The sequence below is a fragment of the Aulostomus chinensis genome, chromosome 3 (genome assembly GCF_037954235.1).
Source record: "Aulostomus chinensis isolate RoL2024-O1b breed Wild chromosome 3, RoL_Achi_v1.0, whole genome shotgun sequence".
NCBI classification, from domain to species: domain Eukaryota; kingdom Metazoa; phylum Chordata; class Actinopteri; order Syngnathiformes; family Aulostomidae; genus Aulostomus; species Aulostomus chinensis.
The window spans coordinates 10,470,088-10,484,876 of record NC_141322.1 but is presented as its reverse complement, the minus strand read 5'-3'; the positions used below and the strand labels follow the sequence as shown (position 1 = coordinate 10,484,876).

The 14,789-nt window shown below is 45.1% G+C and overlaps 2 protein-coding genes and 1 long non-coding RNA gene across 5 annotated transcripts in view; 1 reads left to right on the top strand and 2 right to left on the bottom strand.

Annotated features, from left to right (window-relative positions):
* Positions 1–578: 578 nt before the first annotated feature.
* LOC147267627 (uncharacterized) lies at positions 579–6,243 on the bottom strand. The gene is made up of 3 exons (XR_015112265.1): positions 6,187–6,243; positions 1,152–1,351; positions 579–699 (listed from the first exon to the last, which is right to left on the bottom strand). It is a non-coding gene; the product is annotated as an uncharacterized LOC147267627 (long non-coding RNA).
* Positions 5,662–6,865, top strand: id1 (inhibitor of DNA binding 1, HLH protein). Its single transcript, XM_086200617.1, has 2 exons — positions 5,662–6,137; positions 6,322–6,865. The coding sequence occupies exons 1-2, from the start codon at positions 5,775–5,777 to the stop codon at positions 6,355–6,357; spliced, it is 399 nt and encodes a 132-aa protein (XP_086056743.1). The 5' UTR covers positions 5,662–5,774; the 3' UTR covers positions 6,358–6,865.
* A 1,897-nt stretch (positions 6,866–8,762) lies between these two features.
* Positions 8,763–14,789, bottom strand: part of LOC147267625 (nuclear receptor coactivator 3-like) — a 39,107-nt gene continuing 33,080 nt past the window's right edge. For all 3 annotated transcript variants that reach the window (XM_086198582.1, XM_086198581.1, XM_086198583.1), the window contains 4 exons: positions 12,734–12,856; positions 12,340–12,622; positions 12,060–12,252; positions 8,763–11,753 (listed from right to left, as the gene is read on the bottom strand). In XM_086198582.1, coding sequence (XP_086054708.1) covers positions 11,531–11,753; positions 12,060–12,252; positions 12,340–12,622; positions 12,734–12,856 — 822 coding nt within the window. In that variant the 3' untranslated portion in view covers positions 8,763–11,530. The remainder of the gene's footprint in view (positions 11,754–12,059; positions 12,253–12,339; positions 12,623–12,733; positions 12,857–14,789) is intronic.

Below are 14,789 nucleotides of genomic sequence, written 5' to 3'. Positions count from 1 at the left end.
AACAGATTAGTCAGGTCAGGTGTACTGGGGACATCTGCATAGAAAACACTACAATAACACTGCCCTGTAGCTCTATTGACTGTGACAAGAATACACCTACACCTGTTGCACCTGCACGGCCCTCTGTGGAGAGCATGTATAGATCCAGATTCCCACACCCAAGAAAATTAACTTCCTCTTGCTGTTGGGCTCTCCACACAGCACAGATAAATAGAAACAACAAACAAGAGAGGAAACTTGAGCAGATCACAGCTAAGCCAGCAGAGACTGTTAAGGTGGGACTTAAGTGTCAAGAGCATCAGGAGAGAGAAATAAAAACTCCCCCAAGGCCCAAATAACTTGATTATACCCGCTCCACAATCAAAACAAAAGTGGCAGGCCCAATCTGTTCACTGTCAATGGCGGCTCTCATTTGTCAAGCCAATCCAAGAGGTTGGTTCTCAGGCGACTTGCACAATGCCCGGTGACAAACAGGAGGGCTCTCCTTTTAGCCCTGCTTGCCACTGGGAAGCCCATCTGAAGTATTAATCTTTGGGTGGAAGAGTGGAGGAGAGGGCTCAGCCTGGCCCAGCCATTGTCCCCAGGCCCAGGCCCTCTGAATGGGGCTTTGTCAGCTTCCCAGCTGCCACTGTCCATGCTCCATCTTTGGGCTTTGGCTCCCATGTCCCCTGGCTGTGCTGACTGGATGCCTCTGTGCAGCTGTGGGGATGTGTGCATTTGTGTGTGTGTGTGTGGGGGGGGGGGGGATGAAAAGAGAGGTCAGGTGACACACTATTCGTCTCTCTCTCTCACTCACAAACACACACATGCAGATGCATACAAATAGTCGACATGGCTGTACTCAGGGTGTCATTTCAAAGTGGTGCTCTCAGTTGCCATGGCAGCAGAATACTTTCTTTCTTGAACTTGTTAGTTGCTTAAGGGAATGACCTATATTTTAGAAGTGTGCACTCATATTTTCAATCTGCCCTTTTAACAAATAATCTTTTAAATCTTCTGAACTATCCATGCCACCTTTGACCTTCTTTCTAATTAATAGTTGTTGATCACCTGAGTGTCTTAATTGAATTCTACATTCAGTAAAACTGTGTAACCATACTATTAAAAGAGGCCATCATCATATTAGCTCCAGTGCTTCTATCAGTCTGCACCTCTGGACTCCTGGAGCTGATCTGACGGTTTCCCAGAAGCAGCAGCAGCCGTTTTTTGTTTGTTCTCCTCTTCCCTCCTGCAGCAGGGGGCAGCTGGCCAGCAGCAATCAGGCCTGTCCCCCAAAGGCATCTTCTGGCTACCAGCTGGGAACAGCTGGTCCCCCTTCTGCTACCAGTGGACCAGAACCCTGCTGGAGGTCCTGAAAAGAAGATGGCGTTATAGGATCTGACAAACAGGCGGCATTCACACATAGATAGGTTCTGCTAATGAAGAGGCCTCATTAGGCAACATTTACAGTTTCTATAGAGGTGCGTCCATTGTTCAGTGAAGCTCTTCAGGACAATAGAGACGCTCGTCAGGTTGTCAGTTTCACCACAGCCTCACTGCAAAGTCAGCGCTCCAAAATGTCTGCTGTGATGTGATGTGAGTTGCAAACTGTTGCTAAAATGAAATAAGTGGAGGGAGGGTGAGGACTGGCTGCTGGTGGTGATGACGGGGGGTGATGACCGGCGGACGGAAGAGGGACTCAGGCGTTATTAGATTTGCAACAAGCCGTAACACTGTCTCCCATTGTATATCCCTCCACCCCTGCCCTCCCCCAAGCCCCTGACCGTAGAGAACACAACCCAGCATTCCCCCCTCCTTCACACCCCCTTCCTCCCCTTACCCAACCTGACCTGAACATCCCCCCCCCCCCCCCCCCCCCACACACACACACACAACTAAAGCTCTCTCTCCAGGCAATTGCCACTGGAGTGGAAAGTATTCCAGAGCACAATGTCTATGCTCTCAATGGGTGCTTTAGCATGCCACCAGTGCGCTGTCACCAGCAGATGGGGAGCTAATTAGAAACCATTAAAGGGCTTTGATAGTGTGTGTGGGAACCAGGCAGAGGGAGATGGCCACAGGGGTGTAAAAGGAGGGGTAAACTTTTGGTCCAGTGAATGAACACACACATCTACATGTATACAAGTGAGAGACCAAGCTGTCCCTGCTAGGGTGAGAGAAAGCAAGCTGCCTGGGCCAAGGACGCGGAGCAGAGGACACCCGTGGCGCTTCAAGGACCTCTGCTGCCACACACAGATTGAGATAGTAACCTGCCCCTGGCTCCCAGGGAAGGGCACCCATCCACCCACCTAGTATGCTGTTGCACACAGGAAAAAAACACCCAACAGGCGGCAAGGCTCCGGCTGGTCTGTGCTGCTGATGACACATGAACCAGGACTCCCACAGGAAGTGACTCCCAACCATGGGTCCTCAGTTATTACAGGCTGGGCTGCTTTGGGAGGTTCCAGGCCACACCAGGGCACACCAGCAACTACAGGAATCCAGGCAGAAACATGCAAAACACACACACCCAGAGAGGCAGTGACACAGCGTTACAAACTCAACACAAACTACTTGTCTCATGTCAGTCAGCGCCAGCAGTCAATCATCACTCATTGTGGTGTGGAAGAAGTTTCTGTGTCTGACACCACGTACAGCCCTTCAGGTCCCATATGAACCTCTCCGCACACCTGTGCACAGGTGTGATCACTATCAAGCAAACAGGAAGAGCCTGACTGGGAACTGGAAACTAATCCCACAGCTGCGAGGAGATGACCTCTGTCTGTGTGTGTGTGTGAGAGACAGCGAGAGAGAGAGAGAGAGAGAGAGAGAGAGAGAGAGAGAGAGAGAGAGAGAGTAAAAATTGTTGAAAACTCCCACGTTCTTTCATAATCAAATTCCTCCTCGTTTCTTTTCAACAGTATATCTCAATAATCACAATGAAGTCAAATCCTCTGTCTAAGAAACCATTTATTCTCATCCACCATTATCATAGTTCTGGTCACTTTCATGTTTCAGGAAGTAGTATGAGCACTACTTATTGTCCCTGCAGCAATAAAAACAGCAGCAAAAGTGTGTTGGAATGTCCTATTTCCTCAGAGTGAATTCCTGCACCAGCTTTTCCCCTGATGGCTTCCTGTAATGTGCTTTATTTGCTGTTGCGATAAAGAGGGCGTATTAGCGAATACATTTCCCTTCAATCAAATGGAACAATCTATCCTGAAAAACACCACTGGGGAACAGTTTGTATGCTGGCGCAAACATACGCAAGATATGCAGCATTGTAAAAAAAACCAAAACCAAAACACAAGTGTTGCCTTTCTGCTGTATGATAGATGTAGGACATTGCAACAAACCCTAGTCTGTCACAGACATAAAAATATCAAGCGATAATTAAATATGAAGGGTCTACATGAGAAATAACTCAGTGGTTGGTGAAGAAGGAGGGCAGGGGAGCTGGGAGCAGACACTGCTATTCTGTCAGTTAAAATCAGGAGCTAATATGTTTCACTTTTCTCTCCCCTCTTCTGCCTCTTTTCCTCTGTCTTCTCTCTTGCCTTGATGTGCTGTAAACAGGCTAAAAAGGGCCCAGCTGTGTGGAGTTATTGTTGGTGTCAGTAGGAAGTGCTGATAGCTTTTGCAGCTGAACAAAAGCTGGATGAGGGGAGTGGAGGGGCGCTCCAGACACTGTGGCTCCAGCCTAGATTCTCTCCCACAATCCCTGCATCGTGCTCCATTGTTCTGCCCACCCGGCCCTCCCTCCGCCCTGTCAGCTGCGACCTAGGACAGAGGGTAGAAAAAAGGAAAAAAAAAAAAGGGGGGGGGGGGCTTTGAAAAAAGTTTTTACAGGCTACTGCAGAAGAAACAGTAGAGGTGGTGGTTAACTTTGTTACAAGAAAGCAACACCGATGGAGGCTCTGTATCTGAGCTGTTTGTAAGATTACATCAGTATTGTGCAAACTGATTTTTGAACTGGGTGCTGGAAAGCAACCTTAAAACAAAAAAGAATTGTTACGGACTAAACTGGTCAACAGTGTCAGAAGTAGGAAAACTGTTTGAAATATCCATGCATCAGAAACAATAATCCAATATTAAACAAAAAAAAATAACAGCAGTTTTATAGTTTTGTGTTAATCAAATATCAATAGCACTTTGTTTTTAGTCCTTTGGATTCTGAACAAAAATATGACATCCCCAGGTGAGGCTGTGAAGGTTTTTTATTGTGCATTTTTCTCTAAATAATATAATGTATATATGCTTTTCATGACAATAAATGACCTGTATCTCAGTTAATCAATACATGACCATTAATTGTTACTGTCCTTGTTCTTTAATTTTTCATTTCTTTGCTGCAATATTTCAGATGACTGAGCATTGTTGGTTATTATTATTATTATTATTAATAATAATAATAGGGCTGTCTCAGAGTCATTTGCTGCAGTTGGATTAATAGGGAAAATTAATAAGGTAAGAACAGGAGCTGGAGACTGTTAATAAAGTTCAAATAACTTTCAAAGCTATGTATTACAAACTAAACGGTCAGGCTATGCTTTTTTGCAGGAATATTTAATTAAAATAGAAAGTTTGAAAAGAGCAACAAGTGGTGAGAGAGCGGTGGTCTGGAGGAATGCAGCGTTTTTATGGTGAGAAAATGCGATGGCGGCCATGCAGGTGCGCGGGGCGGTAATCTCATCCCGCTGCTCGGAGGAGGAGGAGGTGATAAATGAACGACAAAGCTTCGGAGCTGGTTTGTTCTCAGGGTTCCGCGCGCCACGCAGGTGAATGGAGGAGTGCGAGCCCTCTTGTTTGACGTCTCCATGGAGACCGCCCGAGCGGCGCCAGGCTGACAGGCGTCAAGGCTCGGATGAATGGGTGACGTCACCGCGCTGGCGCCTGCCAGTCTGCTTGGGCTTGTTTGGACAATCTGGGGGGAAGATTCAGAACAGAGCGATGCGATCTGAGTGCACACAAGGCTGAGCACACACTGCCGGAACATGTGAAGGAATCCGCCGAGCTGCTGCAGCAAATAGCTCTCGGTGTTTCTAGGAACGGTGGAGTAGCCTGGTACGAGACCTTTGAGCTAAAAAAAAAAGGGAGACATGTTGTCCAGGGATGGTCGGCAGCCTTCCTGCACATAGTAACAATAATCAAAGCGATTCGTTTCTTTTATCACCTCATTTTTTACACAGTTTATACACTTTTTTCCCTGCAATCTTTCTGTGGCTCAACCCTGTTTTTCCAGAATGTTCGAGTGGTAATGATCCTCTTAAGTATCCTGCACATCTGCAACGCCATCACCATTAGTGAGGGAGGACCTGGGGCACCATGGTAGTCTAATTCTCATTAACTATTCACCCCGTCCCATCCTACACACATTCTCTCAGTCCACCCACCACCCCATGACTGTCCCCAGGCAATCTACACCTGCAGAGTCCCCAAGCCATGGACAGCTGGATTCCCTCATATTACCCATAAAAGACGCACATTTGTTTCCATTTGTAACGCCATCCCTCAAACAGATCGTAAACCCCGATAACCAGGCGAGCGCCCACATAGGACAGTCGGGTGGCTATAGACCCACCCATCAATAGATACATAGCTGTACGATTGGTTCACCGTCTTCAAGCACGACAACCCGGGTCCGCCCACGGATCCCGCTCCGACATAAAAACGAGGAGGTCCTTCCATGTGGTTGTTGCGAACTGTCAACATTGTACTGGCAACACCTTTAAGAGGTCGCTACTGGTCAACACGACCTGTCATCTCTGGACACTACGCGTCTTAGTCGAGTTAACATGAAGGTTGTTGGATCTACCTGCGCCCTGAAGAGCAAGGTCGGCGGCGAGGACGTAGTACGCTGCCTGTCCGAGCAGAGCCTGACCATCTCCAAATGCAAGATCCCACTGCTGGACGAGCAGATGAGCGTCTTCCTTCAGGACATGAACAGCTGCTACAGCAAGCTGAAGGAGCTGGTGCCCACCCTACCAACCAACAAGAAGGCCAGCAAGGTAGAGATCCTGCAGCATGTCATCGACTACATCTGGGACCTGCAGGTCGAGCTGGACGAGCCGGAGAAAAGCCGCCAGCACTCCACTAGCAGTGTTCCGCGCACACCGCTCACCACCCTGAACGCAGAGCTGGCCAGCATCACTGTGGAGGTAAATATCTCGCTCAATTGACTCGTCCCTGTTCGTGCAAATGTCTTACCGTTCAAGCACGAGGATCACACTCATCTGGGTGTCAGAGTGTGCGCGTGAAGTTGCTATGTCCTTGCCTAAAGCTCCAGTTGCGCACCGGTTCACTAACGACGATCCCTCTCTCTCTCTCTCTCTCTTCTTGCAGAATGGATGTTCTGATGACAGGATTATGTGTCGTTAGGAGTTCATGGAGCATCCTCATCTGACCCCACAGCGAGCACCGCGGAGAATCAACAAGGCTACCTGATGTTGCACCACATCGATGAAAACCTTGAACTGTGTAGGGATGTTTCTGACTCCCAAAGTTAGACAATTAGACGCCGTGTGGACACCCTCTCGCGGCGAGGATCTCTGTCAATCGTGGCTCTCGATTCATCCGAGGGCCCCGAGGAAAGAAGACCGGCGGTGTCCAGAGAGAGACTGGGCTAGCCGGGGGACCAAGACACGTTCAGAGCACCAGCGTCGCCTGTTGCATGTAGAGCTTCTAAAGAAAGTCTGTGCTACACACTTGTATCTTGTGCAAACTGTATAAAAGAATTCATTCAACATTTTTGTAAAAATAGTAAATCTCTCAGATTCCTGAGCGACAAACTGTATTGTATATTACAATGCCTCATTACGTGAAGATATTGTTTTCTTACAATGTACCTTATTGGTGTTTTGATTAAAACAAGACGATTATTTTTGAATCTCTGTCTCACCGTGTTTGTGTGTGTGTGTGCGTGTGTGCGTGCGTTCACAAGCTCTATTTATTGACCCTCAGTAACTATACAATAGAGCAAAATAACCCTGCTGGTTATGATGGGCTGCAATGGCTCAGATCATGGCCCATCTTGCTGAGTAGGAAGTTCTAGGCTAAGAAGCTGTTCAGTCAGTCACTGTTAACTCTGGTAACCTAAAACCAGAGCTGGTGGTCAACATAATGGCTCGTAGCCAGTAAAACTGCTCATTTGCCTCTGTATAGCTCATTAACGTATCACATTACAAGAGGAAGTCTCGCTTCAAATCGCCAAGACTCCTGACAAATGAAGGTTAAATTAGAGTGACGCGTTCACAGTCAGATCAACTTTTTGACATGTCCAGCGTTTCACAACCCCCCCCCCCCCCCCCCGACAAAAGTGATGAGATTTATTATTGACAAATGATGAATATAAAAAAGTTAGTTTCGCTTTGTAAAACATCACTTTAAACGTGCTGTTTCATTACGTCCCAGTATAAATCTCCCTCTCCTGGCGGCACCGCAGGGGTTAATATGGCTTTGGCGAGGCGAATCGTTCGAAGATTTATTCTGTCTCCCTGGTGCAATGTTTTTCCCATTTCCCTGCGGTGCGATGCGCACAGCTGCAGCCCGGCGTGGCCAGTGTGTGATTGTGTTTGTGTGATAGCTTTGTGCCAAGGGCAGGGGAGGGCGGCGGGGCCCAGACTGAGCGGCGCCTCGGCACACCTGGGGAAGTTCAGGTTAAATAGCTCCACATTCCTCAACACACAGCTGATTGAAACATTAACAAACAGTAATCCACGGGCCAGGCCGCAGATGGGCCGGGAACCACGCCAGAGAGAGAGAGAGAGCGAGCGAGAGAGAGAGAGAGACAGACAGACAGACAGAGAGGGAGGGAGACAGAGAGGGAGAGAGAGAGAGACCGTTGAGATTCCCACACTACATTCATGTTAGAAGTCTTCTATTAATACGCACACATTATTTAATAGAAACCCCCGCGCGCGCGCACGCACACACACACACACACGACTCTAGCTGCTAGAGAATGATCACAAGGAAACCTTCCTTCACATTTTTACTCTCTGCCACTTAATTCATCGTGGTTGTTTTTCTAATTTCTCATCGTGTGCAATTAATTCACCGTAAATTACATCACTCGTGTAATCTGATCGAGCTCTCGAGACTTAAGACCTGGATACTCCTGTGGTGCCATAGATGGGTTGTCTTAAAATTTGACGGTCATTAAATTGAATCATAGATTTCATATTTTTATATTATTAATGTAATACTTCAGGCTATAAACCAAAACTCACTCGTCGTCCACGCTTGATCATCATTGGCGCCCTCTTGCGAAAAAGAAGAGAATCGCACTTTTATTACCTGTATAAAACCGGGTTTCTCAGTTCGTGGGTTAGTATCGTCCTCTGCTGGTGAGGGCGATACTCATGAATGGCATGACTTTTACGTTTGTTGGTGAATAACGTCAATTTCCCGTCCTAACTTGGCTATATTCTAGAGTGAACCGCTGACATTTTTGTCGTCGTTTTGTGTGGACATTGTTTATCTCCGCTTAAGTTTATCTACGGCTGTTAATCTCTTTACATTCAAGGAACATATGACAATGTCGATATTGTTTTCGGCAGATGTGGGAGAACGAACAGTGTCTTTTTAAATGTGAGTCTATTTCAATAAAATGTGAGTGCACAAGTGCAGAGAGAATTTGTATGCTGTGCCAACTTAATAACAAATACAGAAATGATAGAAGTCTTGTTTTTAAGCAGACACTTATCTGTGTTGATTATGTGGTCAATATGTCACCAACTTCAACATGCTGGTTCATGCTAATAATCAGAGAGCAAGAGCCAAGAGTGTTTAAATAGAAATTTGTATTTACATCAATATCAACATCAACAGAAAAAAAAATCTGTAATATACATCCTGTAAAATGTCAGCTTATCATATTTCCAAAGAAAGAAAAACAAAAACTAAATGTTCGTTTTGACTCTTTTTGCACTTCAAACTCTACAAAGTTCCTTTGTCTCAAAGTAACAAAATGGTCATATACTGAAGCTGCTTCCTGAAAAGTAGAAGAGTTATTGATATGCCTTAATGTGGGTATCAATCCATTGGTATTTCTCTTTCACAGCAAAGCATGCTTTCTTGTTCTGGATGTCAAACCTTAATGCTGGGGGGTTTCCAGTCCTCTTCTCACTGCATCGCCCCTCTCCCCTTACCACTACAGTACATAACCATCATATGCTCTTACAGATCTATGATATGTACCCATTGCCCGTCTTAATAATATAACATATATCATAAAAATGTACACCAGAAACCTTAGAAAATATACAAAGATGTGAAAAATTATCTTTGGATTGCGCATGTTGTAAAGGTAGATTCAGCAAGTCGAGAATAACAGTCAACAGAAGTGGGTGGACTAAAAACGCCTGATGAACCGAGCAGGAGGGAACACGGCAAGGACCAGACGTTTTGGTGAGCTGAGGCGTGTTTGATCCCGTCATCCTTGTACTGGAGCCAGACGTCGGCTCTTCTCACACGCCAATCGAAAAAAAGAATAAAAGGGACTGACAGCACAAACAGAATACACTTTCCAATAAAACCTCTGACATCTTGAAAGCTAAAACCTTCAGTTCATCAGCTGCTTGTCGGAATTAAAAGTGCCTTGCTAAAACATGAAACGCACCAGAAAGTAAAAAAAAAAAAATACAGCATTCAGATATGACAAACAAGGGAAGGAAAACCCAAACACAGCTGTAATAAATGCAAAGGCATAATAAAGCAAACACGCAACTCAGTATTGACCTTCTGGACACAAAAATACAACCAGGTCTCATATGATGTGCAATATGGGCCTTTAAAAAGCAAGTCTGATATAATTTGGAGAGTATTTACAAGTCATATTCACACAGGACATTGGAGACATGTAATACTGCAGTACCATTTGTTGCTTCTAACAGATGCTCAGTTACAGTTGAAAGCATAGAGAAGAGTTATTGCTCCAATCTGCATAAAATGGTTAAAATGTGCTTATAACTTCCAATGACTTGAAGAATGAGGTGCATCCCAAGGATGAGAAAAGAACATAGAAAGCCATTGTTGTGAAGGCATTGAATTTCTTGTAAGGCTGTCATGATGAGGAAATATTGCATTCAGCCATTTTTTCCATACAGAAGCCAGGTAAAGTGCAGCCACAGTCAGTTGTACCATCCCATTCTGCTGAAAACTGCCTGACAGCTCCAGGTCAGTCACATGACCACTACAAGAAGCCGCCATTGTGTGTTTGTCCGGGGTTACAGCATGTGAACCTCAGTAGGGTAAGAACCCCGGCAAAGACTCTGAGTGTGCTGTGCTGATATCACTTTTTTATGCTGGAGGTGTGTTGTGTGTGTGTGTGTGTGTGTGTGTGTGTGTGTGTAGCTCTTCTCGTCACCAAGACAACGCTGGCAAAGACAAAATCTCCAGGTTTTGCTGTCAGATCCTCAGCAATACTTCTGTAGACACAACACAATGAAACATGCAGTGCAGAATTTAGAGAAATGCAATATCAATAACTATATTTTCATTAGTGAATACAATGAACAAAAGAATTGTAAACTTCCGCTAAACTTCATTGTTCCACAGTCCACCATGTTGCAACTGCAGCAGCCCAGAACTGCTCCTTTCATTGTTAGCGTTCAAACTGCTTCTCCTTCAGTGTTTGGATGTTACATGTTAGAGTACTGGGACTACTTGCGCTGTCATAACTCGGAATGCTAGTTTTGCAAGTTAAAATAATAGTTACTGAGTTGAAGTACTTGAAATACATAGCTTACTGGTTCTGATTGCATCTGGATTTCTGGCTGACTCGCATACAGTCACAGAGCTTTGTGGAAACGAGCCCATCACACACAGGGAAAGTAACAAGCTTATAGCTGGTTACACAGTGTACGAGACGTTCACACTTCCAACTGTGGACTTCACATTGTTCTTTCATGTAAAGTTCCTCTTAACGATCAAGCATGGTCATTATAGGGGGTCCCTTGTCTGTCATAAGCACAGCTGTAACATGATCAGTTTGAGAAAGAAATGCAAAGGCTAAAATAATCAAATAATAATGAAAAAAAGCATTTCTGGTGACGCAAAAATACTCACAATTATTTCCTCTTTCTCCGTGATGCTTGAGCGGTTGCAGGAGAACAAAGCAACTTTTTGTTTTAATGATTCTGAATCAGTGGTTGCTGGCCTACAAGTTTGCATTTGGGACCCAAAGTTGAGTGGTGGACAAAGTACAAACTCCAGTACTTCAGTCACAGTTTAAAGTCCGGTAAAACTATTCTCCCCTCCACTTGAAACTATTTCACTCAAATTTTAACTTGAGTTCAAGTACTGGAGTACATGCTTTTATAAACATTATAATCTTATATCTTTAATTCTTTAACTCAAGTAAAACTCTACCAGAAATATTTTAACTTGGAGTGGATTAATCCTTGAGCAGCAGCATTTATACCTCAAATCAAGTCCTAGGGTTGTGGACTTGGACCACCACTTGTATCCATCATAAATGAGCCTTCTGGGTGAGTGGATTCAGTCTTCAGGCTCAACTACAAGATGACACTAAATCTGACACACTGGCCCTTCAGGAGAACCGATGACTCCTGAGAACAGCGCCCACCTGATCAGGTCCCATTGGCATCCTGCCCATGCCCATGGGATTCATGCCCATCTGGCCCTGCATTTGGCCTATCTGGCCTGCGCTGGCCCCACCGACTTGACCGGGTCTGCCAATAGAGTTGTTCATCATCATAGGTCCAAAATGGCCCTGGTTGCCCTGCTGGGGTAACTGTTGCTGTGGGTATGAGCTGGAAAATAAACCAGACAAGTGAGGAGACTGGACACCTTAAAGATACATCAGACATGGAGGGATCAGGATTGTGATGCTTCATGGTGATGAATGACCACACAGCAACAGGATGACCGAACTTGTACAACTCCAACAGCTCAGCCTGAACTTTTGTCCTTCCATAGATATTAATAAGCTGTTTGATTTACCTACTATCAGTGGTATTGCAGTTGGTACTGTGTGCTTTACTGGGTTGCATGACATTGTCAAGGTGTTCCTCATTAAAAGTTCAGTTGGGTGTATCATTGTGTCCAGTGCTACATACTTGCTGCGTGGCATGCCGCCCTGTGGCCAGCCTTTCATCTCTGCTGATGGGTACACGGGCCCCCCCTGTTGGTTTCCTTGCATTCCAGCCATCATGTTGGTCTGAGCTGGACCTCCAATCCGACCTGGCATCATATTTCCTGGTGAGCTGCTACCTGGAGCCATGAATGACGGGTCCCCCTGCTGGTTAATTCCTGAACATGCAACAAGAGAACCCTCATGACTTAAACATCCAGAGGAGAGCGATACAGAGACAAAGAGATCCATCTCAGCCAACTCACCATAGTTCCCTCCATAGGAGAAGCCCTGCTGTCCAGGCTGGTTCATGGGGGGGGCACCCATCGGGCTGTCCATACCTCCAGGTGCTGTGACATTTGGAGGAGGACTGAAGCCTCCTGCTACACCCTGTGCCTGTTGTTGTTGTTGTTGTTGTTGTTGTTGCTGTTGCTGCTGCTGTTGCTGTTGCTGCTGCTGCATCAGCATCATCATCCGCTGCCTCCTCATCTGCATGGTCATCATCTCTCTGCTGCGCTGGGCCATCATCTGGGCGTTCAGGAAACCAGGCTGCACACAAACATCAATACTTAACCCTCAACTTTACAAGTGACGACTTGACTGACTTCATTAACAGTGGCAGATAAACAAATTAGGTGTGAGGAAATGCTGACTATGTACCTGACCAGCCATGCCAGAAGACTGCATGCCAGGCTGCATGCCTGGTTGCATGCCTGGACGCATGGCTGGGTTTCCTCCAGGGGTGTTTTCAATCTTCATGCCTTGTCGGGTCTGGTTCATAAACTGAAAAATTAAACAACAATAAACACTTAACTAGAAAATTCCAGCAGAAATTTTGAATGGACCTGCAACTTGGTGCGTGCACCCAGTGTATGAGTTTTGGACACAAACTACCTGGTCGTTGAGTCAATCAAGAAAGAACTTTAAGTCTGAGGGGAAATACTAAAAATAACTGTTTTTAATTGTCAAATAACATTTTATGATACTGAATTCCCCACAGTGAACTTTCATACCATCTTCTTTTTGAGGAGAAAAATATCTAATATATTTTGTTATTTTTAAGATTTTATTTTGAAGGGAAATCATATCTGAAGAAATCAAGACTTTTGTTTGAAGGCATAAAAAAATCTATCAAAAAGTTATGATTTTTATGGTCAAGGCCTTTATTTTGAAGGCAAAATATTGTGGCAGAAGTGATTTCCCCTAATGATTACTGATGTGGTTATCATTGCTATCATGTTGCAATATTATGCATGTTAGCAATATGTTCGCATGCTAACAGAATCAAATAGTTTGCAAAGTGCAATCATATAGAAATGTTGGCAGGCTGCTAGAATATCATCAGCATCCAGCTAGCCAAATGTTATCATGGATAAATACAAGCATGTTAGCAGGCGTCTAGCAAATTAGCATGCTACATTCTAACAGCAGCAGCTACTCCATAGAAATGTTAGCATATTCCTGCCATTCTACATCAAACCAAAGTGGCTAGTGCTCATCTTTTGTTCCGCTGGAATAAGAAACTCCTGAATGCACCAATGTAAGTTTATTTTGGTTTAGCATTAAAAATGGCAAAGATCAAATTACAAAAAAAGACAAAACTTCACTTACAAACAAGTAGCATTACCCTCTCAGCTTCAATATCCTGCTCTCCATTAACACTGGAGTCAAGTGGGCTGAGGGAAATCCCCTATGACACTTGGATAGTCATCAGCAAAATGTGTGAAAAAAAAAATTATGAAGATGAATAAAGATCTGCACACCAGGAAGCTCCCATTAAAGGACTTTATCTTGCAGTGACATTTTGAGCAAAGGGGCTCTTCTCCAGACTTTCGAAATTAGCTAGTGAGTCACCATCTTTAAAGAATATGTGGATATACTTGTGACCCGAATACACAGGTCTTCCTGGTGTGTGGATGTTTATTGCTCCACTTGATACTCAGTGCAGACAGCTGGACTACAGGAATAAAGCGAAATTTTAAGGAGGGTTTTGCTCAAAATTGTGTTTGTAGAGTGATTTTTCTCGTTCTAAGGGCAATTCAGGCAAAAATCCTACAGAGGAATTTACAGCCTCTCCCCTCTGGGGCGATGACATCACAATTGTTGTAGCCAAAATTGACGCCCATTATAAAACCAGAAACTCTCCTATAAACTTCCATTGTCATCTTCCGCTTATTCCTTACTAGTAAGGGTCGCGGGGGGGGGGGGGTCTACGGGCAAGAGGCGGGGTTCACCCTGGACCGGTCGCCAGTCCATCGCAGGGCCAACATACAGAGACAAACAACCATTCACACTCACATTCATACCTACGGTCAATTTAGAAAATCCAATCAGCCTAGTCCCCAAATTGCATGTCTTTGGACTGTGGGAGGACGTCGGAGTACCCGGAGAGAACCCACGCAGGCATGGGGAGAACATGCAAACTCCACACAGAAAGATCCCGCACCCAAGCTGGGACTCGAACCCGGAACCTTCTTGCTGTGAGGCCACAGTGCTCACCACTGCACCACCGTGCAGCTGCTCCTATAAACTTGTAAAACATAAATTGTGACATTGTTAAAACAGTGGACGATACCAAACAAATATTTTAGAAAAAGAAACTTCCAAGTTGGGGGCAGCACGGTGATTCAGTGGTATTCAGTCGCCTCACACCAAAAAAGTTACGGGTTTGAACCTCGGTTTGAGCATGGGATCTTTCTATGTGGAGTCTGCATGT

Bases quoted from the DNA above. Each gene is read 5' to 3' on its own strand.
- id1 (XM_086200617.1), top strand. From the start codon at position 5,775: ATGAAGGTTGTTGGATCTACCTGCGCCCTGAAGAGCAAGGTCGGCGGC. The intron at 6,138-6,321 runs GTAAATATCTCG...CTCTTCTTGCAG, and splicing joins TGGCCAGCATCACTGTGGAG to AATGGATGTTCTGATGACAG.